Source organism: Oncorhynchus mykiss, chromosome 11 (genome assembly GCF_013265735.2).
Source record: "Oncorhynchus mykiss isolate Arlee chromosome 11, USDA_OmykA_1.1, whole genome shotgun sequence".
NCBI lineage: Eukaryota > Metazoa > Chordata > Actinopteri > Salmoniformes > Salmonidae > Oncorhynchus > Oncorhynchus mykiss.
In genome coordinates, this window is record NC_048575.1 from 33,398,075 (window position 1) to 33,422,700 (window position 24,626).

General features: G+C 42.3%; 2 protein-coding genes across 6 annotated transcripts in view; one reads left to right on the top strand and one right to left on the bottom strand.

Annotated features, from left to right (window-relative positions):
* Nucleotides 1-3,221: 3,221 nt before the first annotated feature.
* LOC110535005 (nucleolar MIF4G domain-containing protein 1-like) lies at nt 3,222-14,487 on the bottom strand. The gene is made up of 6 exons (XM_036935325.1): nt 14,032-14,487; nt 9,806-10,062; nt 9,476-9,585; nt 8,637-8,807; nt 7,183-7,298; nt 3,222-4,382 (listed from the first exon to the last, which is right to left on the bottom strand). The coding sequence occupies exons 3-6, from the start codon at nt 9,563-9,565 to the stop codon at nt 4,214-4,216; spliced, it is 546 nt and encodes a 181-aa protein (XP_036791220.1). The 5' UTR covers nt 9,566-9,585; nt 9,806-10,062; nt 14,032-14,487; the 3' UTR covers nt 3,222-4,213.
* LOC110535592 (limb region 1 protein homolog) overlaps nt 13,631-24,626 on the top strand; it is a 62,186-nt gene continuing 51,190 nt past the window's right edge. For 2 of the 5 annotated variants that reach the window (XM_036935320.1, XM_036935322.1), the window contains exons 1-2: nt 13,633-13,844; nt 24,032-24,104. In XM_036935320.1, coding sequence (XP_036791215.1) covers nt 13,782-13,844; nt 24,032-24,104 — 136 coding nt within the window. In that variant the 5' untranslated portion in view covers nt 13,633-13,781. Of the gene's footprint in view, nt 13,845-24,031; nt 24,105-24,626 lie in introns of those variants that run through there. The other 3 variants (XM_036935323.1, XM_036935321.1, XM_036935324.1) reach the window with 3 other exon arrangements.

Genomic DNA, 24,626 nt, shown 5'->3' on the forward strand with positions numbered 1-24,626 from the left:
GGATGCTCTCGATTGTGCATCTGTAGAAGTTTGTGAGTGCTTTTGGTGACAAACCGAATTTCTTCAGCCTCCTGAGGTTGAAGAGGCGCTGCTGCGCCTTCTTCACGATGCTGTCTGTGTGAGTGGACCAATTCAGTTTGTCTGTGATGTTTATGCCGAGGAACTTAAAACTTGCTACCCTCTCCACTACTGTTCCATCGATGTGGATAGGGGGGTGTTCCCTCTGCTGTTTCCTGAAGTCCACAATCATCTCCTTAGTTTTGTTGACGTTGAGTGTGAGGTTATTTTCCTGACACCACACTCCGAGGGCCCTCACCTCCTCCCTGTAGGCCGTCTCGTCGTTGTTGGTAATCAAGCCTACCACTGTTGTGTCATCCGCAAACTTGATGATTGAGTTGGAGGCGTGCGTGGCCACGCAGTCGTGGGTGAACAGGGAGTACAGGAGAGGGCTCAGAACGCACCCTTGTGGGGCCCCAGTGTTGAGGATCAGGAGATGTTGTTGCCTACCCTCACCACCTGGGGGCGGCCCGTCAGGAAGTCCAGTACCCAGTTGCACAGGGCGGGGTCGAGACCCAGGGTCTCGAGCTTGATGACGAGCTTGGAGGGTACTATGGTGTTGAATGCCGAGCTGTAGTCGATGAACAGCATTCTCACATAGGTATTCCTCTTGTCCAGATGGGTTAGGGCAGTGTGCAGTGTGGTTGAGATTGCATCGTCTGTGGACTTATTTGGGCGGTAAGCAAATTGGAGTGGGTCTAGGGTGTCGAGTAGGGTGGAGGTGATATGGTCCTTGAGTAGTCTCTCAAAGCACTTCATGATGACGGAAGTGAGTGCTACGGGGCGGTAGTCGTTTAGCTCAGTTACCTTAGCTTTCTTGGGAACAGGAACAATGGTGGCCCTCTTGAAGCATGTGGGAACAGCAGACTGGTATAGGGATTGATTGAATATGTCCGTAAACACACCGGCCAGCTGGTCTGCGCATGCTCTGAGGGCGCGGCTGGGGATGCCGTCTGGGCCTGCAGCCTTGCGAGGGTTAACACGTTTAAATGTTTTACTCACGTCGGCTGCAGTGAAGGAGAGTCCGCATGTTTTCGTTGCAGGCCGTGTCAGTGGCACTGTATTGTCCTCAAAGCGGGCAAAAAAGTTATTTAGTCTGCCTGGGAGCAGGACATCCTGGTCCGTGACTGGGCTGGATTTCTTCTTGTAGTCCGTGATTGACTGTAGACCCTGCCACATGCCTCTTGTGTCTGAGCCGTTGAATTGAGATTCTACTTTGTCTCTGTACTGACGCTTAGCTTGTTTGATAGCCTTGCGGAGGGAATAGCTGCACTGTTTGTATTCGGTCATGTTACCAGTCACCTTGCCCTGATTAAAAGCAGTGGTTAGCGCTTTCAGTTTCATGCGAATGCTGCCACCAATCCACGGTTTCTGGTTAGGGAATGTTTTAATCGTTGCTATGGGAACGACATCTTCAACGCACGTTCTAATGAACTCGCACATCGAATCAGCGTATTTGTCAATATTGTTATCTGACGCAATACGAAACATGTCCCAGTCCACGTGATGGAAGCAGTCTTGGAGTGTGGAGTCAGCTTGGTCGGACCAGCGTTGGACAGACCTCAGCGTGGGAGCCTCTTGTTTTAGTTTCTGTCTGTAGGCAGGGATCAACAAAATGGAGTCGTCGTCAGCTTTTCCGAAAGGAGGGCGGGGCAGGGCCTTATATGCGTCGCGGAAGTTAGAGTAACAATGATCCAAGGTTTTTCCACCCCTGGTTGCGCAATCGATATGCTGATAAAATTTAGGGAGTCTTGTTTTCAGATTAGCTTTGTTAAAATCCCCAGCTACAATGAATGCAGCCTCCGGATAAATGGATTCCAGTTTGCAAAGAGTCAAATAAAGTTCGTTCAGAGCCATCGATGTGTCTGCTTGGGGGGGATATATACGGCTGTGATTATAATCGAAGAGAATTCTCTTGGTAGATAATGCGGTCTACATTTGAAATGGTCCACCCACACAGACAGTGTGGTGAAGAAGACGCAACAGCTCCTCTTCAAACTCGGGAGGCTGAAGAAATTTGGCTTGTCACCTAAAACCCTGACAAACTTTTACAGATGCAAAATCGAGAGCATCCTGTCACGCTTAATCACTGCCTGGTACGGCAACTGCACCACCCTCAACCGCAAGGCTCTCCAGAGGGTGTTGCGATCTGCACAACGCATCACCGGGAGCAAACTACCTGCCCTCCAAGACACCTTCAGCACCCGATGTCACAGGAAGGCCAAAAAGATCATCAAGGACAACAACCACCAGAGCCACTGCCTGTTCACACCGCTACCATCCAGAAGGTGAGGTCAGTACAGGTGCATCAAAGCTGGGACTGAAAAACAGCTTCTATCTCAAGGCCATCAGACTGTTAAACAGCAATCACCAACACAGAGAGGCAGCTGCCTACATAGAGACTCATATCACTGGTCACTTTAATAAATTAATCACTAGTCACTTTAAACAATGTCACTTTAGTAATGTTAACATATCTTACATTACTCATATCATACGTATATACTAAACATTATACCATCTATTGCACCATGCCTATGCCGCTCATCCATATATTTATATGTATACATTCTTATTCCTCCCTTTAGAATTGTGTATTAGGTAGTTGTTGGGGAATTGTTAGATTACTTGTTAGATATTACTGCACTGTCGGAACTAGAAGCACAAGCATTTCACTACACTCGCATTAACATCTGCTAACCATGTGTATGTTACCAATAAAACTTGATTTGAATAAAAACCCAGAGTCATTTCATTCCGATGTGTTAGCCTACACAGAATGTGAATGAACATGATGTTGGGTCTCTTTTACACTGTTGATACATTCAAGGGTAAAAACTTGAAAAGATTGAATAGTGATTCAGTTGGCACTTCTGATAAAAGGTCGTAAACATGGAAGCTTGCTCATGGGAAGAGGTCAACAATGTCACAGAGCGATGCTAATGACGCCGACAACAGATTAGAAAGTGACGTATAAAGTTAGCTATGGACAATCAGATGCCAATGGCATAGCCAAAGCAATTAATTTTGTCCTCAGTCAACAACCTCCTCCTCAAACACAATTCATATCTAAGGTCGTACACAAAGTAAAAGATTAAGACTTACACGACTTATAATTTAATATAGTGAGTACACAATGTCATGCAATTGAGAGGAAGCTGGTTTATCAACTAGGGATTCAAATGTAAAACTTGAATAGACTGCTTTGGTAAAAATGTAACATCAGTATGACCACACACAACTAGTACTTTATTAGGATCCCAATTAGCAGCTGCGAAAGCAGCAGCTACTCTTCCTCAGGTCCACACAAAACGTGACATAATACAGAACATTAGTAGACAAGGTCAGGACTACATAAGTTTAATCCAAATTTCATATGCAGTGGTGATGACGGTCATGTACATTCTGTATGAACTTTGAGACACTGTTTCACACTGCCGCCAGAGAGGATTATTTCATATAACCATTGCGTCCGCCCGGAAAGTGAGCTCGGTTTATTGACATTATGCAAATAAGCTTTCACGAATTCCAGAGACATAACATACAGGAAACACATTCACATGTATCAAGACCCATCAAATCAGATGAATTCAGTATGCAAATGTTCATTATTTCCCCTTATGCACATCTCAAATGTTCACATGATTAATCCTCTATTCATCTGAAACATGCATTTTAGTAGACTGCATACCATTGCTACATGGCAAAAACAGAATAACTTGGCATTCTGTACAAATATATAGACAAAGGCAATTTCCATTACGACAATGAATTCAACTTGATGCATCAGTGTTAACTACACTGGAAATATAATTGTCCACAACGGCATGGCCATTATCATTGCCACTTGATGAAGCCTCTACTTAACGTTGATATTTATAATGTCATAAAAACCATCTCTGTCGTTGTCAATACTGCAATTCATTAAAAAAAAGATGACTTATATGATGACTAAGACCTCCCAGAGGAGCCATTTCCATTGACCTTGGGGCAACAAAAAAAATCACAGTTTAAAAACCCCATAACAAAACAGCATTGCTTCAGTCTTGAAATTAAATTGATGGGTTTGTTCTTTGTAATAAAGACAATTTTCTCCAAACAGGTTGCTTTTGTTCTCCTGGCATTCTCCCAGAGTCCGAATGTGTCTGTGTGTGTTTTACAGTTTGAGTTTGGTTTCTTTGGCCTCGGGGGTGACCTCGGCTTGCTCTGACAGAAGGCCTGTTTGCTCAGCTGGTCCCTGGGGCTGGGCAATCTTCAGTAGGAAGTGACTGATGAACAGCTTCAAGCCCTCCCACAGCATTCCTAGCTTGGGAATTCCCGAAATCCTGACAAGACACAACACAACGGCAGATATTGAGACCAGACTTTTCACATTGTCAACCCTCAGCGGTGTAGTTTTACAGGAGAGCCAAAGGACTCTGGCCAAATATGCTTCATGACTAGGTGAAAGGAGGAGGAATCTGACCCTGATAAAATGTATTCTAAACCAGGGTTCGTCAACAATTGTTTTTCTGGGCTAATAGTCGGCGGGCCAGAACATAATTAGCATATAATATTACCACAACTAATTGGCCTACTTTACAAATTGAACACAATTGAACACATCTGATTATCACATAATAAATTCAGTGAAAATAACTATTTTGATTTGATTATGCTCATAAAATGACCATTGTCTCTATTCAATTATTATTTTTATCTCTTTCTCTGTGCGTTGATTGGTGGGATAACCAGGTCTACGTAGCCTACTTTAGGCTACACTACTCTTCTTAGCGTCAACATTCGCTCAGAACAATTAGCTTCATTGCAAGAGAAAATGTCGCTCTCAAAAAGTATCAAAAGAAAGGTGGATCATAAAAATCGAGGATATGGTAAGATGAACGCATATCTCTGTCCATTTCAGGGAAGAAATATTTTCCCAATGCCAAGCCAGTGTGTCTTATTTGCAATGAAAATGTCACTGCGTGCAAATCATTTAAATCTCAGACGTCATTATGAATCTAAGCATGGAACTGTCGAAGTGGCCTTCCGCCCCAGACGGAGGCCTGACGCAGAAACATTGAAGAGTTAACTGCAAGCTGCACACAAAGCTTTTTTTGGCTGACATTCTGTCATTTAAACGGGTTAAATCTGCAGTTACAAGGAAGAGAGAAAAAAGTGGACATGATGGAAAAACTTGAGGCCTTTACTAGGAAGCTTGAGTTGTTCCATTTGGACTTGTCATCTGGAAGGCTACTGCACCTCAGCACATGAAGAAACGACAGGCAGAGGGACCAGGCCGCAGCATTGTCAAATAGGTGATGGACAATTTCATCAAGCAGCCGAGGGACAACTTCTCCACCAGATTTGAAGAATACAGCATGCCCAAGGGTATCATTGAGTTTGTACTTGATCCTCTCACAGTCCACCCAGGTGGAGAATTCTCCTCCCTTGCTAAGAAAAATTATACCCTTGCTCCCTCCATTGCTAAGAAAACTGACCCTTGTGCCCAAGGAAGCAAAGGTAACCTGCCTAAATGATTACTGCCCTGTGGCACTCACGTCGGTAGCCATGAAGTGCTTTGAAAGGCTGGTCATGTCTCACATCAACAGCATCCTCCCAGACCCATTCCAATTTGCATACTGCCCTAACAGATCCACAGATGATGCAATCTCAATCGCACTCCACACCGCCCTTTCTCACCTGGACAAAAGGAACACCTATGTGAGAATGCTGTTCATCGACTACAGCTCAGCGTTCAACACCATAGTGTCCACGAAGCTCACCACTAAGCTAAGGATTCTGGGACTAAACACCTCCCTCTGCAAATGGATCCTGAACTTCCTGACGGGCCACCCCCAGGTGGTAAGAGAATCAACAACACGTCTGCCACGCTGATCCTCAACACTAGGGGCCCCGCAGGGGTTTGTACTTAGTCCCCTGCTGTATTCCCTGTTCACCCACGACTGTGTGGCCAAACATGACTCCAACACCATCATTAAGTTTGCTGACGACACAACAGTGGTAGGCCTGATCACCGACAACGATGAGACGGCCTATAGGAAGGAGGTCAGAGAACTGGATGTGTGGTGCCAGGACAACAACCTCTCCCTCAATGTGAGCAAGACAATGGAGATGATCGTGGACTACAGCAAAAGGCAGGCCGAACAGGCTTCCATTAACATTGACGAGGCTGTAGTGGAGCGGGTCGAGAGTTTCAAGTTCCTTGGTGTCCACATCACCAACGAACTATCATGGTCCAAACATACCAAGACAGTCGTGAAGAGGGCACGACAAAACCTTTTACCCCTCAGGAGACTGAAAAGATTTGGCATGTGTCCCCAGATCCCCAAAAGGTTCTACAGCTGTAGAACAACATCACCGCCTGTTATGGCAACTGCTCGGCATCTGACCGTAAGGCGCTACAGAGGGTAGTGCAAACGGCCCAGTACATCACTGGGGCCAAGCTTCCTGCCATCCAGGACCTATATAGGCGGTAGGAAGGGCCATTTTTCAATAAGATCTTAATTGGGGGGGGGGGGGGGGGGGGGGATTTACAGGTACAATATACAAGGAAAAGAAACAAAAATAAGTGATCCTCCACCCCCAACCTCCCATCCTATTCCCCCAACCCCACATCCACCCTCCTGGCGACCAGAGAAACCCTCTCCATACCATCCCATACCACCCCTTCCCTGTGGGGCTAATATGAGGTAAAATGTTCAGGTTTCAAACAATTAAGTAGGGCTATATGTTTTCAAAATGTATAAGCCTACTGCCTCCGGCTCAGATTGCAAAGTGGAAGGTGACGTGCTGATAGCCTGCCTACCTTTGCCTATGCACTTGAATGGCGAATGGAGGCACGCTTCAATATGAGTTGAGAAATAGCCGCAATAGAAAGCTGGGATCCTTCTCTATTTAATCGTGGCCATCAAAACTGTTTTTAAACACACGATTGCATTAGCATTGTTGCGCAATGACTGGGCTTATAAAAGCACGTTTCCCTCCAGTAGCAACCAGCTGCTAGGCCCATCCTGTACACAGAAAATAATGTAGTGTCACATACTGAAATTTGTGGCAACGTCTAGCTTTGGTATGAGAGCATATCAGCAGTGCAGAAGGGTAGGGACACAAAACACACCGTACCAGCTTCTCAAAAGGCATCCAGGTAATCCTCGCTGGTCCTGATGACGCAGAAGAGATTTCTCCTTAGGTCTGTTCATTCTCCGTTTCCAGGCCAGGTCTAAGATCTTTAAGCTGAACTGAGTAGACAGGTGAAGGAAAAACGGCATTATGATCAGTAAAACACATTGAAAATGTTATCTAGTTCAGCTCAAATGTAGTGATATACAGTCAGGGTAGGTAGTGCATAAAAAAAGTATAATAATCATTTAAAAACGCTGTTATGAGAAAAGAAAATAACAAATTGTCATTATTTTTTTGATATTTTTTTTTTTTTATAGTTTTTTTTCTGATGGGTGTCCCTATACTGGGATGGTTGAGCTAACGTGCGCTAATGTGATGACATGACAGTTGTAAGTAACAGTCAACTTGTTTGTCTAACGGAGCAAAATCCGTTAGACAAACAATTTCAGCACCCCCACCGCAAAACATCTTCCCGGGGCCATGCCTTAAAATGCACCTCAAACAATTTTCCAAGTTGGATTTTCAAGGAAAATTCAGAGGGAGACCAACAGCTGAGCTGCCTAACCTTCATCAGAGGAAGGGATAGAAAATCATCCGATCGAATGCACCACACTTGGCCTGACAGACACAGCATCCTGGAGCACACAACCGATCAGAGACGAGAGGAATGTTTTACAACCTTTTGGACAATATCAGTGTTAAAATAAAAGCCATGTTTGATCCTTTTGTCAGCCTTGGCCCTACAGCACTGTCACCCGAGAGGTTTACCCTAAAGGACAGATGAATGGACTAAAATCACAAGTAAATGCATTTTCCTTTGCAATTTGCGGTTTAGGCTACTGTTCAATGAACATGAGCATAGACAACACCCCTTTGATGCATTTCATTTATCAAGCTAGAATTTTGTATTGAAGAAACACTTTCCAGTCGTTTCAATTTCAATTGTCATTTCAATTGTTGATATGGGATTTCCTTCAGAACCGTATTCATCACGTGTGTAATAATATTTCACATAATAATATGATTGTGTGCGTGCGTGCATTTGCGCATTTCACTCGCGGTGCATTGGAAGAATTGTAAATCCATTGTGAAAGGCTAGGGAGTTTTGGATGAAATGTAACTGTGGATGCTACACTGGTCTATGGCCGAGCTGAGTTGAGCAGTGTGCCATTTTGTCGGGTGATATGAAATATGTCGCCATCTGAGGCTATCGCTTTTGTATCTTGGCTGCAATGGTTTTTACATCTGGTGAAAATTGTTTGTTAATTTCAGTTAATAGTCTATGTCACTGGTTGTTGGAGCATCACGGTTTATTTGTCAGTAAATCAGGCTTTGATAATAGCCAGTGCCTAGCCAGCCACAGACCTCAACGCACTTCACTTCTCAAATGTTCATATGAAAGAGTTGCAGTAATGATTTGGTGGATCTTTTATGATCTTTTATGGTTCTAGTACCTTTCCTTCTGCAGTTGTCTGTTTTGATGTCATGTTGCCCTGGTCACCTATCATGGGTGCTCTGCTCCACGATGAGCCCACGATCCACCAGCGGCCCACCTGCTCTGCAGCCAAGAGGCTCTCGAAAGAGACCCTCAGCTTCACATCACTGGCCCCTGAACTCTGGTGGATCTGAACACAGCAGTTAAAACATTATTCACATAATGCTCTGGGGTGAAGTTTCACCTAATTACAGATCTAGGCACAGCTTCCCCTTCCCCAATCCCAACCTTAAATGTAAGTGAGGTATATGCTAAACTGACCCTAGATCAGCGTCTAGGGGCAACCTCACCTTACTCCTTCACACTCCACTCATCTGGGTGCTAAAACCTATATTATAAACTGGGTGGTTCAATCCCTGAATGCAGATTGGCTGACAGCCGTGGTATATCAGACCGTATACCACAGGTATGACAAAACCTTTATTTTTACTGCTCTAATTACATTGGTAACCAGTTTATAATAGCAATAAGGCACCTCATGGGTTTGTGGTATATGGCCAATATACCATGGCTAAGGGCTGTATCTAGGCACTCAGCATTGCGTCGTGCATAAGAACAGCCCTTAGCAGTGGAATATTGGCCATTTACCTCACCCCCGTGCCTTATTGCTTAAACATTAACTGTTATGTGAGATTATAGCGCCCCCTGGTGGTTTTAGCTAAAATGTGCAAGTGATATATTCTTGAGGTTGAAACATCAACAATGGATGAATATTTCTTGGCTGAGCAAATAATGGTTTTGAGGTTATGATATGACAGTTTGTTAGTAAGTATTAAGTTAATCAGATCCATATCCCACCAGAGTTCTCTGTAGCTTTTGCAGTCTCTCAACAGGCTCTGGGTCATGGACTGGGACCTTCCTCATATCGTTGTTCTTCAGAGCCATCATGGTCTGCAGCTGAAGCGCACCTAAAGACAGAGATGATATTCAGAAGAGAGTTGGCTTGTTATTCATTTTTGACTGCTAAGGAATGCTAATTGCGAGTTGGTCTGGATAAGAGCTGCTAAATGAGCAAAATGTTAAAAACGACCATGTTCGAAAGCAATACCACCAATAAGGTGCATTTCAGAGTATAGACAGAGGGTGGTGTTGAGAGTGGTGTTGTGTGGTAGCTGTGACAGAGCGTACCCTGTTTTGCGCTGGGCCCCAGAGATGAGCTCTTTCAGAGCCAGGGCATCATCCTTCCGCAGGGCGAAGCCTACATTTTTCAGCATGAACAGAACCAGCTCAATGTCCTTTTTCGGTGAAAGCCCCAACCAGCATCTTCAGGATGTCAAAGGTGAGGAGGGCGTGCTCCACCTGGAAGTTGTAGAGATGTGCCACCATGGCCACCGGGCTCTTCCGTCAAACTTCCACACCACTCTCTCCAAGAAATTAGCCCCCACCTGCAAAATGGTACATTGTGTCAAAGAACAGAAAATAAAGCAAGTCATTGGAACCTTGAATTGCTAGAGGGTATGTGAACATGTGTGTTTCAAGTTTGATTGAGTGTGGTCATTTACTGACAGGTGGGGAGTAAACCTGACTGAAAGAGATAATGCTAATAGAAGGCCAAGGTGTGAACTGCCACTTTCCCATTAATCAAACAGAGGGGTGGTGGGGGGGGGGGGGTAGCTTATAAAGGAACTGGTGACAAGTCACCACTGAGCACGTAAATCAAACAAACCACAAGCTAATGATCATTCACAGGTTAATGGTTACTCCTTTTCTCACACAGACTGTGTTGTTACAAAATACTGTTTTCTTCTTTCTGTGCCCTTGTCAGGGGAGCATACAGGGGTGAACTAAAGGTAAACTAAAGGTCACCAAGAGAGAACAGAGTTCTGGACAACTACACCTGCTACATATCCATTAGGATTCAATCGTAATTCTTAGTTGACTGTAACTAGCTCCCTTATCCCAAATGTCACCTTATTCCCTATATAAGTGCCCTATTTTTGACCAGGGCTCATAGGGCCCACATGTGGTGCTATCCAGCACCTGACACCAACGTAGTTAATTAGGGGAGTTTTGCGGTGGGGGTGCTGAAATCAATACACACTCAACAACGAAAAGGAAACACAAATATCAAACGTTTTAATCAAAATGAAAACGAATTTATTTACAAGTTAAATGTAATGCATATTAACCAGGCTATTAAGACACAGCATAATCACACTTTCTGAACAGCAATGGAGATGATTTACAAGTTTTAGTCTGATATGTGCTTCTTATCTATCAAGGTTTTCAGTATACAGTAAAGGCCTATTACCTAGTTTAAACGAATAATAACAGAGAGAAGATTATTTACAAGCTATATTGTCATGATTATCGATCAAGGTCAGTAAACCCACATTTTGCAGAGTTGAACACGTATTACAAGAGCCAACAAGGCTGATAGGCTAACAATACACAGCATAATCAAGCTTACAGAACAACAATGGAGAACATTATTTACAAGTTATTGGCCTTTATGTGTTGCTTTTCTATCAAGGTTAGCAGTATAGTAGTAGACTGTGAAGGCAATGTGACTGGGAATATGGTTGAGTACAAACACTGTAGTCATTCCCTCAGTAAACCAATCAAACAGGGAAAACGTCAGTACAGAGACAAAGTGGATTCGCAATTCAATGGCTCAGACACAAGATGTATGTGGCAGGGTCGACAGGCAATCACTGATTACAAAGAGAAAACCAGCCATGTCACGGACACCGGCGTCTTGCTCCCGGACAAGCTAAACACCTTCTTCGCCCGCTTTGAGGATAACACAATGCCACCATCCCAAAAACTGCGGGCTCTCGTTCTCCGTGGCCGACGTAAGACATTTAAACGTGTAAACCCTCGCAAGGCTGCTGACCCAGACGGCATCCCTAGCCGCGTCCTCAGAGCATGCGCAGACCAGCTGGCTGGAGCGTTTATGGACAGATTCAGTCTCCCCCTATCTCAGTTTGCTGTCCCTGCTTCAAGATGCCCACCATTGTTCCTGTACCCAAGACAGCAAAGGTAACTGAACTAAATTATTTCTGCCCTGTAGCACTCACTTCTGTCATCATGAAGAGGGAGAGGCTAGTTTGAGAGGCTAGTTAAGGATCATATCACCTCTACCTTACCTTACCTGACACCCTAAACTCCCTTCAATTTGCATACCGCACCAATAGATCCACAGGCGATGCAATCGCCATGGCACCGCACACTGCCCTATCCCATCTGGACCAGAGGATTTCCTATGTAAGAATGCTTTTCATTGACTATAGCTCAGCCTTCAACACCATAGTACCCTCCAAGCTCATCATTAAGCTTGGGCCCTGGATCTGAACCACGCCCTATGCAACTGGGTCCTGGACTTCCTGATGGGCCGCCCCCAGGTGGTGAAGGTAGGAAACAACACCTCCTCTTTGCTGATCCTCAACACAGGGGCCCCACATGGGTGAGTGCTCAGCCCCCTCCTGTACTCCCTGTTCACCCATGACTGCGTGGCCGCAATGACTAGACAGCCTACAGGGAGGAGGTGAGGGCCCTGGCGAAGTGGTGCCAGGAAAATAACCTCTCCCTCAATGTCAACAAAACGAAGGAGCTGATAGTGGATTTCAGGAAACAGCAGAGGGAGCATGCCCCTATCCACATCGAAGGGATCGCATATTTTCTCAAAAATATTTAATTTGTCAGGCCAAGTGATTGACTTGATGCATTTTATGGCATATGTCAAGGCTGGCCTTAGGCTGATTTAAATATGTAAAGGTACAACCATTATCAGCACCATTTGGTTAACATAGGTCTTTAACAGGTATGCCATTCCATCATTGTTTACATTGTGTCTTTGTTTACATTTTATTTCACACAGGAAGCAAACAGGGTAAGCCCCAAAAAACGGTTAAAATGTTTTGTCTTTACAACTGATATTCAACACAACAACAGTACATTAATGTATCATTTTGGAATTAACATGCAGGGCTAAATGCATGTGCCTATAAAACAGTCGCCCTCCAAAACAAACTATATTTGGTTAGTAGAGAGAGACCCTACTGAGTATTTTCCACACAACTTTTCTACCTGTCTCAGCTAGTGTTCTTTCTATAGCCTAACATACCAGTGTCAACATTGTATTTTTTCATTATTGGTGTTATAAAATGTGTTTTATTTGTTATGTTTATGTCTAGCCAAACACCTAGGTACTTATAGATGTCCACATATTCTAGGTCGGAACCATCCAGGGTGGTGATGCTAGTCGGGCATGCGGGTGCAGGCAGCGAACGTTTGAAAAGCATGCATTTGGTTTTACTAGCGTTTAAGAGCAGTTGGAGGCCACGGAAGGAGTGTTGTATGGCATTGAAGCTCGTTTGGAGGTTAGATAGCACAGTGTCCAAGGAAGGGCCAGAGGTATACAAAATGGTGTCGTCTGCGTAGAGGTGGATCAGGGAATCGCCCGCAGCAAGAGCAACATCATTGATATATACAGAGAAAAGAGTCGGCCCGAGAATTGAACGAGTTATCCACATTGTGGTTCTTTGTAGCTCAATTGGTAGAGCATGGCGCTTGTAACACTGGGGCAGTGGTTTCGATTCCTGGGACCACGATACATAAAATTCATTCACGCATTACTGTAAGTCGCTTTGGATAAAAGCGTCTGCTAAATGGCATTTATAAACTGGGTGTTTTGAGCCCTGAATGCTGATTGGCTGACAGCAGTGGTATATCAGACCATATAGCACAGGTATGTCTTTTTACTGCTCTAATTACGTTCGCAACTAGTTTGTAATAGCAATAAGGCACCTCAGGGGTTGTGGTATATGGCCAATATACCACGGCTAAGGCCTGTATCCAGGCACTCCACGTTCCGTCGTGCTTAAGAACAGCCTTTAGCCATGGTATATTGGCCTTATACCACACCACCTCGGACATTATTGCTTAAATATATTATTGCAATGTTTTGAAATGCCGGATTTTATTTTGAAATTTTTGTTACCATACAAAGTGACGTCATCGTTTGTGCTGCTGGCAGAATACTAGTCACAGAAGTGTATGTAGCCTGAGCCGTTTCTTCTGTTGACCATAGACAGGTTTTATGGACGTCAGTTGTACGACTAGCATTCAGTGGGGCAATTGATTTGCATTTGCAATATGAAGAATGGAAGAAGACGATGTTACTATCAGAGAGCAGAATTTCCACAGCCAAGTTCGAGAGTACATTGTAAGTTAATCTCTAGCTAGCTTGCTAGCCAACATTTGATATGTGGCGATGCTGCTTACATTAGGTCAGTCAAACGCAAAGCTAACGTTATTTTGCTAGCAGGCAAGTTGCATATAGCTAGCTACCAATGATAACTAGCGAACGTTCCTCACGTGTAACTGTAATAGTAGCTTTCTGATTAGCTCACCTTTTATTGTAGCTCCACAACAAGGGATAGCCACGTAAAGGGGGGAAAGCTGCGATTTCTGCATCCATTTTGGGTCTTTAAAATTCTTGAAGAGTCAAACTTATGAATACCTCCATGAGTTCATGTGTCTTACCCTCATCAGAACCCCGAACATAAGCTTGTTTTACTCATTTGTTTTGTAAACAAACACTACCATTGTATTCTCAAAACATGCTTACAAGTAAACTATATATATCGGTCAGTCTTAACATCTATATGAATTTGAGTTGTTACATTTCTACAGTCCAATCCATCTATTTACCAAGTCAGTGTCGGGATAGCTGCCTTGCTATTGTTCGAACGACAAATTGCGCCTTTATGTCTCCAAAAAGTTAGCTTGCCTCTGTTGTCATCTTTCTCCTTCCTTCCTTGTTCAGTATTTTTTATTTTATTTAATCTTTATTTAACTAGGCAAGTCAGTTATGAACGAATATTTATTATCTATATTTGTTATTTATTTATTATCTTATTTACAATGACGGCCTAGGAACAGTGGGTTAACTGCCTTGTTCAGGGGCAGAACGACAGATTTGTGCCTTGTCAGCTCAGGATTTGATGCAGTATGCTGGTAGTGGCTACCCAATTAGCTATAGGCAATTCCATGGTAAAGAGTATTTTTCCTTCTAAATGTTACCAAACAAAAATGTAATTTAAAAAGTATATTAACTCTATGCACAAGGCCTAATTTGAACAATTTCTGCTGATAATTTTACAAAAACAAAAACTGCAAGAAAAGTGCAGATGCTCAGTTTGATAACAGAATTTTTGTCAAATCTCCCTCTTTTTTTTTATGTGGCCACGTTTTCCAAACACTCTGTTTGAAATATCTGCTCTGAATTAAGATTCAAAGATGTCTGCAGAAAGAATGGGGTGTCAGCTATGACATGACACCTTGACTTTTGGTTATTGAACTACAGTAAGTGAAGTGGATTTACATCACGGAATTACATCATGGGTTCCTGATCTGTACCCTACAAAAACATGCATAATTATGAATATCATTCTCTTCATGGTGATGTATCCTGAAAGGTAGAAATATTCAATATCCTCCTTTGTATATTTGGGTATTATTCTACACACGGGTTATTATTCTTATTCCCCAAAACAAGACTACATTTGGTTCGTCCGGACCAGACCAAATCTGAACCAATCATCTACATCACAGTACAGCACAATAGAGTTCAGTAAAGTAAATAAGTACAGTACATTATACTGTACTCTAGAGTTCTCTACTGTAATGTACTTTACTCTAATTTTCTTTACTTTACTGTACGGTGCTGTCCAAATGTATGAAACATAGACGCCTATGATTGGTTCAGATTTGGTCTGGCCAGGGCGGACTGACCAAATGTCAACTACTTTTCAACGTCTATGGACGTCCGGTGTTGGTCGGTGTCCAGAGGTTGAGGATACTTGTGACAGTAAATGGAAAGAGGGTAGGTGGTAGGTGTCTGTAAGAGCCGGGAGAGGTGATGAGCTGAGCATAACAGTATGACAGTGGAAGGGAGGACAGTAGCAGGTGACCCAACTGTGGTTTGTGACTACTATGAATTCCCATTCTAGCCAATTAAATTACAGTAATTCCTTGACTGATAAATTGGTAACAGAATTATGAGTTTTGAACACTTAAAGTTGATATCAGTAAAAACACTAACTAATTGGTAGGGCTACCTTTACTTGTTATTTTTATGAACTTTCATTATCCTCCCTCTCTCATGAGAGAGAGAGAGAAATGACAAAATATCTTAAAGATATGTGGGTTTTTGGTAACAGAATGACTAGGCACAAGGGGTTGTTTTCTTTTTGTGTGATTTATTATTTTTCATCAATTTGACATTACACCATTACATAACACTGATAAAAACAGAAACCTAACACCCAACAAGACAGCATCTTTCAACTGTACAGTACCAATCAAAAGTTTTGACAAACCTACTCATTCCAGGGTTTTTCTTAATTTTAATATTTTCTACTTTCATTAGAGGAAACTACTTCCTAACTGAATACTCCGCTACATTACCAGTTTATGTAAGTGACATTACCACATTGTAGAATAATAGTGAGATATCAACACTATGAAATAACACATACGGAATCATTTAGTAACCAAAAAAGTGTTAAACAAATCCAAATTTTCTTCAAAGTAGCCACCCTTTACCTTGATGACAGGTTTGCACACTCTTGGCATTCTCTCAACCAGCTTCATGAGGTAGTCACCTGGAATGCATTTCAATTAACACATGTGCCTTTTAAAAAGTCAATTAGTGGAATTTCTTTCCTTAATGCGTTTAATCCAATCAGTTGTGTTGTGACAAGGTAGAGGTGGTATACAGAAGATAGCCCTATTTGGTAAAATACCATTTTATTATGGCAAGAACAGCTCAAATAAGCAAAGAGAAACGACAGTCCATCATTACTTTAAGACATGAAGATCAGTCAATGCGGAAAATATCAAGAGCGTTGAAAGTTTCTTCAAGTGCAGTTGCAAAAAACATCAGGCGCTATGATGAAACTGGCTCTCATGAGGACCGCCACAGGAAAGGAAGACCCAGAGTTACCTCTGCTGCAGAGGATAAGTTAATTATAGTTAACTGCACCTCAGATTGCAGCCCAAATAAATGCTTCAGAGTTCAAGTAACAGACACATCTCAACATCAACTGTTCGGAGGAGACAGTCAATCAGGCCTTCATGGTCAAAGTGCCGCAAAGAAACCACTGCTAAAGGACACCAAGAATAAGAAGAGACTTGCTTGGGCCAAGGAACACGAGCAATGGACATTAGGCCGGTGGAAATCTGTCCTTTGGTCTGATGAGTCCAAATTTGAGCTTTTTGGTTCCAACCGCCGTGTCTGTGAGATGCAGAGTAGGTGAACGGATAATCTCCGCATGTGTAGTTCCCACTGTGAAGCATGGAGGAGGAGGGGGGGGGGGGGTGTTGTGTTATTTCATCGTTTTTGATGTCTTTACTATTATTCTACAATGTAAAGAAAATAGTAAAAAATAAAGAAAAACCCTTGAATGAGTAGGTGTGTCCAAACTTTTTACTGGTACTGTATATCAGTTGTTTGAATATTAAACAGCAAGTAAAAAATGATATAAAAAAAAGTAACACAACTACACAGCTCCCATAACCCATACATTTGTACTAACTTATACCCTATCTTCTCACACTTCCAGTCCCATATAGTTAAAAAATAAAATTATGTACAAAGCTAAATGTGTTGATATTAGTTGACAGGTGTCTTTACTTCAACATTAATGTGTTTCAACTTATTTCTAATATCTTTCAAGACTTTATGGTAGATGTTGTCGAACACCCCTTTTCTATCGGTTTGACCAGAAAGCCAAGCATTTGCTTATTCCACGTTTTTATGATGGGAAAATGGTTGAGAAATTTCTGCGTAGTTTTTATTTATTTTTATAGACTTTCATTTGACACCGAATTTGACATGCTCCTATGAACTTCCCATGCCGGCGCTCATGGGGCTTTTTACATGGAAATGCCACTATCCACGTTGGCATTCCAATGCTCCCTCCTCCCTTCTAGCACATAGTGCCTAAGTGATTCTACTATGGAATGTGACCACCATTTGTGACCCACATTTTGTTGCTGTCACCGGAGTTATAGCATAGCCTAAACTTTACACAACTAGTGCTGTAGCAGCATATGTACCTTAACATGAGGGATCATAGCTCTGGTCCAGGGCATTAGTTTGCGTTCCTCCACTGCACATTCCTTAGTGGATTAACGCGCAGTAATGCCCTGGACCAGAGCTAGTAGGATGAAGGTTTTTTTTTTCTTAAAAAAAAAAGGTGTGGTCACTATAGTGTCCCCTGTGTTGTGTGAGGTCAAATATCATAGAAGTGTACAATGCTATTTGAGGTGCCGGCAGTGCCCTGCACTCACTCTAAACTAGTCTATGTCATGGGTTGTCTCTGCTGCGATGTCTAACAACATTGACCCTCAAGCAGAAATGAATGCATATTGAAAACGCCTTGACTGTTAAGCTTTATCAGTACATCCACTGAGTCATGCGTATGATGGTAGTAAATGCATGAATCATGCAAAACATCGACCTGGTAGAAGCCGGGCAACAATGCGCTGCCTGTCACGAGGGAATGTGTGTAGAAAGGGGATGTAGGCTAGGATAGTTGGGTTTAAATTATGAGCCTACTGTTAAATAAGTGAGGATTCTAAGGGAGAAAAATAAGAAATAGGCCTAGATACAGTGGAGCAATTTGACGATAAGCAAAGTAGAGTATACTGTTGTCAGTTGATCACCATCAGCCAGCTCAGGGTTCTCCCTCGGTGTCCTGTCACTCCTGGGCACAGTCAGGTATCCACCCAACCTCATATCTGAAGTTTTGTCTGAGGGGGTTAGCTGTGTTGCTGCTGATCAGAGCACTGACCTTTCAGCCGTTTTTCTGGTCTGTTGTCATGTGGTGGCGAAATTGAGTTTTCTTTGTGAAGGGTTTTGAGAGCCAACCTTTGTCTATCATACTTTATAATGATATACAAAGATGTGTCTTGTCTGCCTGTTACTCCTGCTGACTCATGTCTCCTCGTGTTGTATAATGTGGAAACCGGAGATAGGCGAGGGCAAGGTGTTGTTGAATATACGTAGCAAAAGTATCGGCACCCACCCAGGCTATTCTTTCCCTGTAGGAGTGAATCACCTAGACTTGAGAGAGGCCTTTGGGGGGAGGTCTGCCTGTAACCTGATCAAGGCTACATGCATAACTGGTATCCATCCAGCCAGGCCATCCCAACTTCCATCAATCATAGCTGTCTTATGGAAATAACTCTACGTATACAGTACAGTGCCTTGCGAAAGTATTCGGCCCCCTTGAACTTTGCGACCTTTTGCCACATTTCAGGCTTCAAACATAAAGATATAAAACTGTATTTTTTTGTGAAGAATCAACAACAAGTGGGACACAATCATGAAGTGGAACGACATTTATTGGATATTTCAAACATTTTTAACAAATCAAAAACTGAAAAATTGGGCGTGCAAAATTATTCAGCCCCTTTACTTTCAGTGCAGCAAACTCTCTCCAGAAGTTCAGTGAGGATCTCTGAATGATCCAATGTTGACCTAAATGACTAATGATGATAAATACAATCCACCTGTGTGTCAAGTAATCAAGTCTCCGTATAAATGCACCTGCACTGTGATAGTCTCAGAGGTCCGTCAAAAGCGCAGAGAGCATCATGAAGAACAAGGAACACACCAGGCAGGTCCGAGATACTGTTGTGAAGAAGTTTAAAGCCGGATTTGGATACAGAAAGATTTCCCAAGCTTTAAACATCCCAAGGAGCACTGTGCAAGCGATTTAATATTGAAATGGAAGGAGTATCAGACCACTGCAAATCTACCAAGACCTGGCCGTCCCTCTAAACTTTATACACTCATACAAGGAGAAGACTGATCAGAGATGCAGCCAAGAGGCCCATGATCACTCTGGATGAACTGCAGAGATCTACAGCTGAGGTGGGAGACTCTGTCCATAGGACAACAATCAGTTGTATATTGCACAAATCTGGCCTTTATGGAAGAGTGGCAAGAAGAAAGCCATTTCTTAAAGATATCCATAAAAAGTGTTGTTTAAAGTTTGCCACAAGCCACCTGGGAGACACACCAAACATGTGGAAGAAGGTGCTCTGGTCAGATGAAACCAAAATTGAACTTTTTGGCAACAATGCAAAACGTTATGTTTGGCGTAAAAGCAACACAGCTCATCACACCATCCCCACTGTCAAACATGGTGGTGGCAGCATCATGGTTTGGGCCTGCTTTTCTTCAGCAGGGACAGGGAAGATGGTTAAAATTGATGGGAAGATGGATGGAGCCAAATACAGGACCATTCTGGAAGAAAACCTGATGGAGTCTGCAAAAGACCTGAGACTGGGACGGAGATTTGTCTTCCAACAAGACAATGATCCAAAACATAAAGCAAAATCTACAATGGAATGGTTCAAAAATAAACATATCCAGGTGTTAGAATGGCCAAGTCAAAGTCCAGACCTGAATCCAATCGAGAATCTGTGGAAAGAACTGAAAACTGCTGTTCACAAATGCTCTCCATCCAGCCTCACTGAGCTCGAGCTGTTTTGCAAGGAGGAATGGGAAAAAATGTCAGTCTCTCGATGTGCAAAACTGATAGAGACGTACCCCAAGCGATTTACAGCTGTAATCACAGCAAAAGGTGGCGCTACAAAGTATTAACTTAAGGGGGCTGAATAATTTTGCACGCCGAATTTTTCAGTTTTTGATTTGTTAAAGAAGTTTGAAATATCCAATAAATGTCGTTCCACTTCATGATTGTGTCCCACTTGTTGTTGATTCTTCACAAAAAAATACAGTTTTATATCTTTATGTTTGAAACCTGAAATGTGGCAAAAGGTCGCAAAGTTCAAGGGGGCCGAATACTTTCGCAAGGCACTGTACATGATATGCAGTGATGCATATCCCAGCAAACTTGCTGTCATAGACCATGTATCGCATGTCCATAAATTACCAGTGATGCACCGATAAGACATTTTTGACCGATATAAAAAAAATTGCGGGGTTTTAAGCATTCTAGTACAGTTAAATACTTAAACCGCTGCGTCCATGTGTGTGTGTTAAGGCACTGCATCTCAGTGCAAGAGGCGTCACTACAGTCCCTGGTTCAAATCCAGGCTGTATCACATCCGGTCGTGATTGGGAGTTCGATAGTGCGGTGCACAATTGACCCAGCGTTGTCCGGGCCGTCATTGTAAAGAATTTGTTCTTAACTGACTTGCCTAGTTAAATAAAGGTTACACACACCACATTAGAGGTCGGCCGATTAATCAGAATGGCCGATTAATTGGGGCCGATTTCAAGTTTTCACAACAATCGGAAATCGGTATTTTTGGGCGCCGATTTGTATTTTATTTATTTTTAACACCTTTTATTTAATCTTTATTTAACTAGGCAAGTCAGTTAAGAACACATACTTATTTTCAATGACGGCCTAGGAACGGTGGGTTAACTGCCTCGTTCAGGGGCAGAAAGACAAATTTTCACCTTGTCAGCTCGGGGGATCCAATCTTGCAACCTTACAGTTAACTAGTCCAACGCAATAACGACCTGCCTCTCTCTCGTTGCACTCCACAAGGAGACTGCCTGTTACGCAAATGCAGTAAGCCAAGGTAAGTTGCTAGCTAGCATTATACTTATCTTATAAAAAACAATCAATCATAATCACTAGTTAACTACACATGGTTGATGATATTACTAGATATTATCTAGCGTGTCCTGTGTTGCATATAATCTGACTGAGCATACAAGTATCTAAGTATCTGACTGAGCGGTGGTAGGCAGAAGCAGGCGCGTAAAAAATTCATTCAAACAGCACTTTTGTGTGTTTTGCCAGCAGCTCTTCGTTGTACATCAAGCATTGTGCTGTTTATGACTTCAAACCTATCAACTCCCGAGATGAGGCTGGTGTGACCGAAGTGAAATGGCTGGCTAGTTAGCACGCGCTAATAGCGTTTCAAACTTCACTCGCTCTGAGCCTTGGGGTGGTTGTTTCCCTTGCTCTGCATGGGTAACGCTGCTTCGATGTGGTGGCTGTTGTCGTTGTGTTGCTGGTTCGAGCCCAGGGAGGAGCGAGGAGAGGGACGGAAGTTATACTGTTACACTGGCAATACTAAAGTTCCTATAAAAACATCCAATAGTCAACGGTTAATGAAATACAAATGGTATAGAGGGAAATGGTCCTATAATAACTACAACCTAAAACTTCTTACCTGGCAATATTGAAGACTCATGTTAAAAGGAACCACCAGCTTTTCTATGTTCTGAGCAAGGAACTGAAACGTTAGCTTTTTACATGGCACATATTGCACTTTTACGTTCTTCTCCAACACTTTGTTTTTGCATTATTTAAACCAAATTGAACATGTTTCATTATCTACTTGAGGCTAAATTGATTTTATTGATGTATTATATTAAGTTAAAATAGTTGTCATTTACAAATACATTTTTATTTATTTTTTAAATCGGCCGATTAATCGGTATCGGGTCTTTTGGTCCTCCAATAATCGGTATCGGTATCAGCGTTGAAAAATCATAATCGGTCAACCTCTACACCACACTGACCAAAAAATAATTTTGTTGGCATTTACGTATGTCCCGATTACCAGTAAAACATCATCAAAACCTATTTCTTTCACTTACTTGATGTGCTGTTTTGTTTTTCATTTGTTCAGTCGTTTCATTCTCAACCAGGATTTCTATGGAACTCCGTTTGCGTCTTTGCGTGTCAAAAAAGATGCATGTTAAATAACACTATTTGACGTGTCAAATAAGCTTGTTGACCAATCGGGACCTGAATATGACTGCATGTCACATAATAATTTAATGCGTGCATTAATTTTTTTATGTAGTTATTACACATTGATTACACTTTCACTCGTATTTCATATGTCACAACGATTCATCGATACGTATGCTATGATGCTGGTAAAGTTGTCTTGCGCACATACAGTGCTGGTCATAAAAAAAGCTAGCTGGCTAATGGATGCATACAATGTTCTCCCCAAAAACCTAGCAAACGACATCTGTTTCAGTAGTTATATAGTTAGCTAGCTATCATCTAAAATAACCCTAATTTACAAGACCAACAGTTCTTATTTGATTAATGATGGTCGGACCCATCTATGTGAAGCAAGCTATAATGAGGATTAGCCACAATAGTGCACTTCGCGGTTAGCCTTCAAAATAAAAGGATGACATTCTACTATTTGCATTCATTTGCATCCTGTCAATGACATACTTTTATTTGGAAGGCTAACCGCAAAGTCCACTATTGTGGCTAGTCCTTATTGTGGCTAGCTTCACAACATATAACCCGGTCCGGTCGAGCATCACTAGCCAGATTGAGCTAGCTGGCTGCTTATAACGTTAGTTTTGGGTAACAGGGTTAAGTAGCTGGCTAGCAATTTATTTTCATGAACCAAAGTTTAATTTCAATAGGCGAACAACAAGTGGCAAATTAGCTTATACTTATTCACAAGAATTCCTAAATCATTGTTAAGAATAATGAAAATGACTGCAGTGTCTGCTGGTCATTGTTTTCAGGCTGGTTGTATTGGTGCTAGCTAGGTACCAAGCTAAAGCTAGCTAGCTACTCCAGAAGTTGCGGTCAAACAAATTATGCTTTATTACCAACGCGGTATTGTAAATACATCGTTCGTGGCCGGTGTTTGCTTGTTTGCAGACCTTTTTTGTACAGCTTTGACAATCCTTCTGTATATTTTTTGACACGCAAAGACCTAAATGGCGTTCCATAGTATGTATGTATGTCGTGAAGCTAGTAGCAGTGACGCTATTACTGTGTAACTCCGGTAGGGCAACATCTGAAAAATAGCACACTTCATAGTGTGTACGGGTGCCCGACCAGTTGGCGAAAGCGAACATCACCCAGGACAGAGAACGGTTGATTGTCAAGGGCAATGAATTCCATTGTCTTGGCGTTAATGGATTTCGCCTATGAGTTGTCTCGCTGAAATTGTATTACTTGTTCAAGTGGCTGCTCGACTTGACTGCTTGATCCAAACAGCAGACATTGTGGGCTAGGTTAGGAATGCTGTGTAGCGCAAAATTCCGATATGTTCACAGATATATCGTGCATCCCTATAAACTACTGTGGTAATGTCACAGTACCATATCTGTGTCCGGAATGCCACCATATTGCCTATGTAGTGTACTACTTTTAACCTGAGCCCTATGTGCCGTGGTCAAAAGTAGTGCACTAAAAAGGGAATAGGGTGCCATTTGGGATGCAGACCATGTCTACGGGAGGCTAATACATATATATCAAAATGTGTTATGCGTTCACATCAGTATAATGCTAGATATTGTAACATTGATAATTTACATAACACTTCAGCAGTTTTATAATTGTTTCATTATTTTTGCCTTTTCAGATTTGTTTCCTACTGTTTGCAGCACTCTACATTGTGTCGTACTGCATCATCACCAGGTACAAGAGGAAAACAGGTAAGGAGTCTTGTTCTGTTTTTATGGTGGTTGTACTGAAACTACCAACACATATTGTGCTACCAACTTCAAAAACAGTTTCTATGTAATACTTGCACACCTGAGATGCGCACACAGTCCCAGAGTTTTCACAGCAATTATTGCCAAGCTCGACCTTTTGTTCACAGTATGTTTGCACACAGAGGGACCATCACATTGTTTCAAGACAGTTTAGTGGCCAGAGCATGTGAGCGGAGTTGATCGGTTGGAAATCACCCTCATGTTGCTTGCGCTCTGCTTAAAAAAGGGCTCCGCGCTAACACAAAAAAACTGCTGCTTCAAATTCGCTCCATTGATTAAAATCACAATTTAACCAACACTCATTTATTTTTGTGACTACATGAACCTACCATTTGGTATTGAAACCAAACCATATGGATTTGAATGACAAGTATTTGAATAAACATGAAAAGGTGAATGTAAGAAGCGTACATCATTTTCAAATAGGCTACATATCATATTAAACAGCATATAAACACTCTA

Bases quoted from the DNA above. Each gene is read 5' to 3' on its own strand.
- LOC110535005 (XM_036935325.1), bottom strand. From the start codon at position 9,565: ATGATGGCTCTGAAGAACAACGATATGAGGAAGGTCCCAGTCCATGAC. The intron at 8,808-9,475 runs GTGGGATATGGA...TGCTGTGTTCAG, and splicing joins AAAAGCTACAGAGAACTCTG to ATCCACCAGAGTTCAGGGGC. The intron at 7,299-8,636 runs GTACTAGAACCA...CTGTCTACTCAG, and splicing joins AGACAACTGCAGAAGGAAAG to TTCAGCTTAAAGATCTTAGA.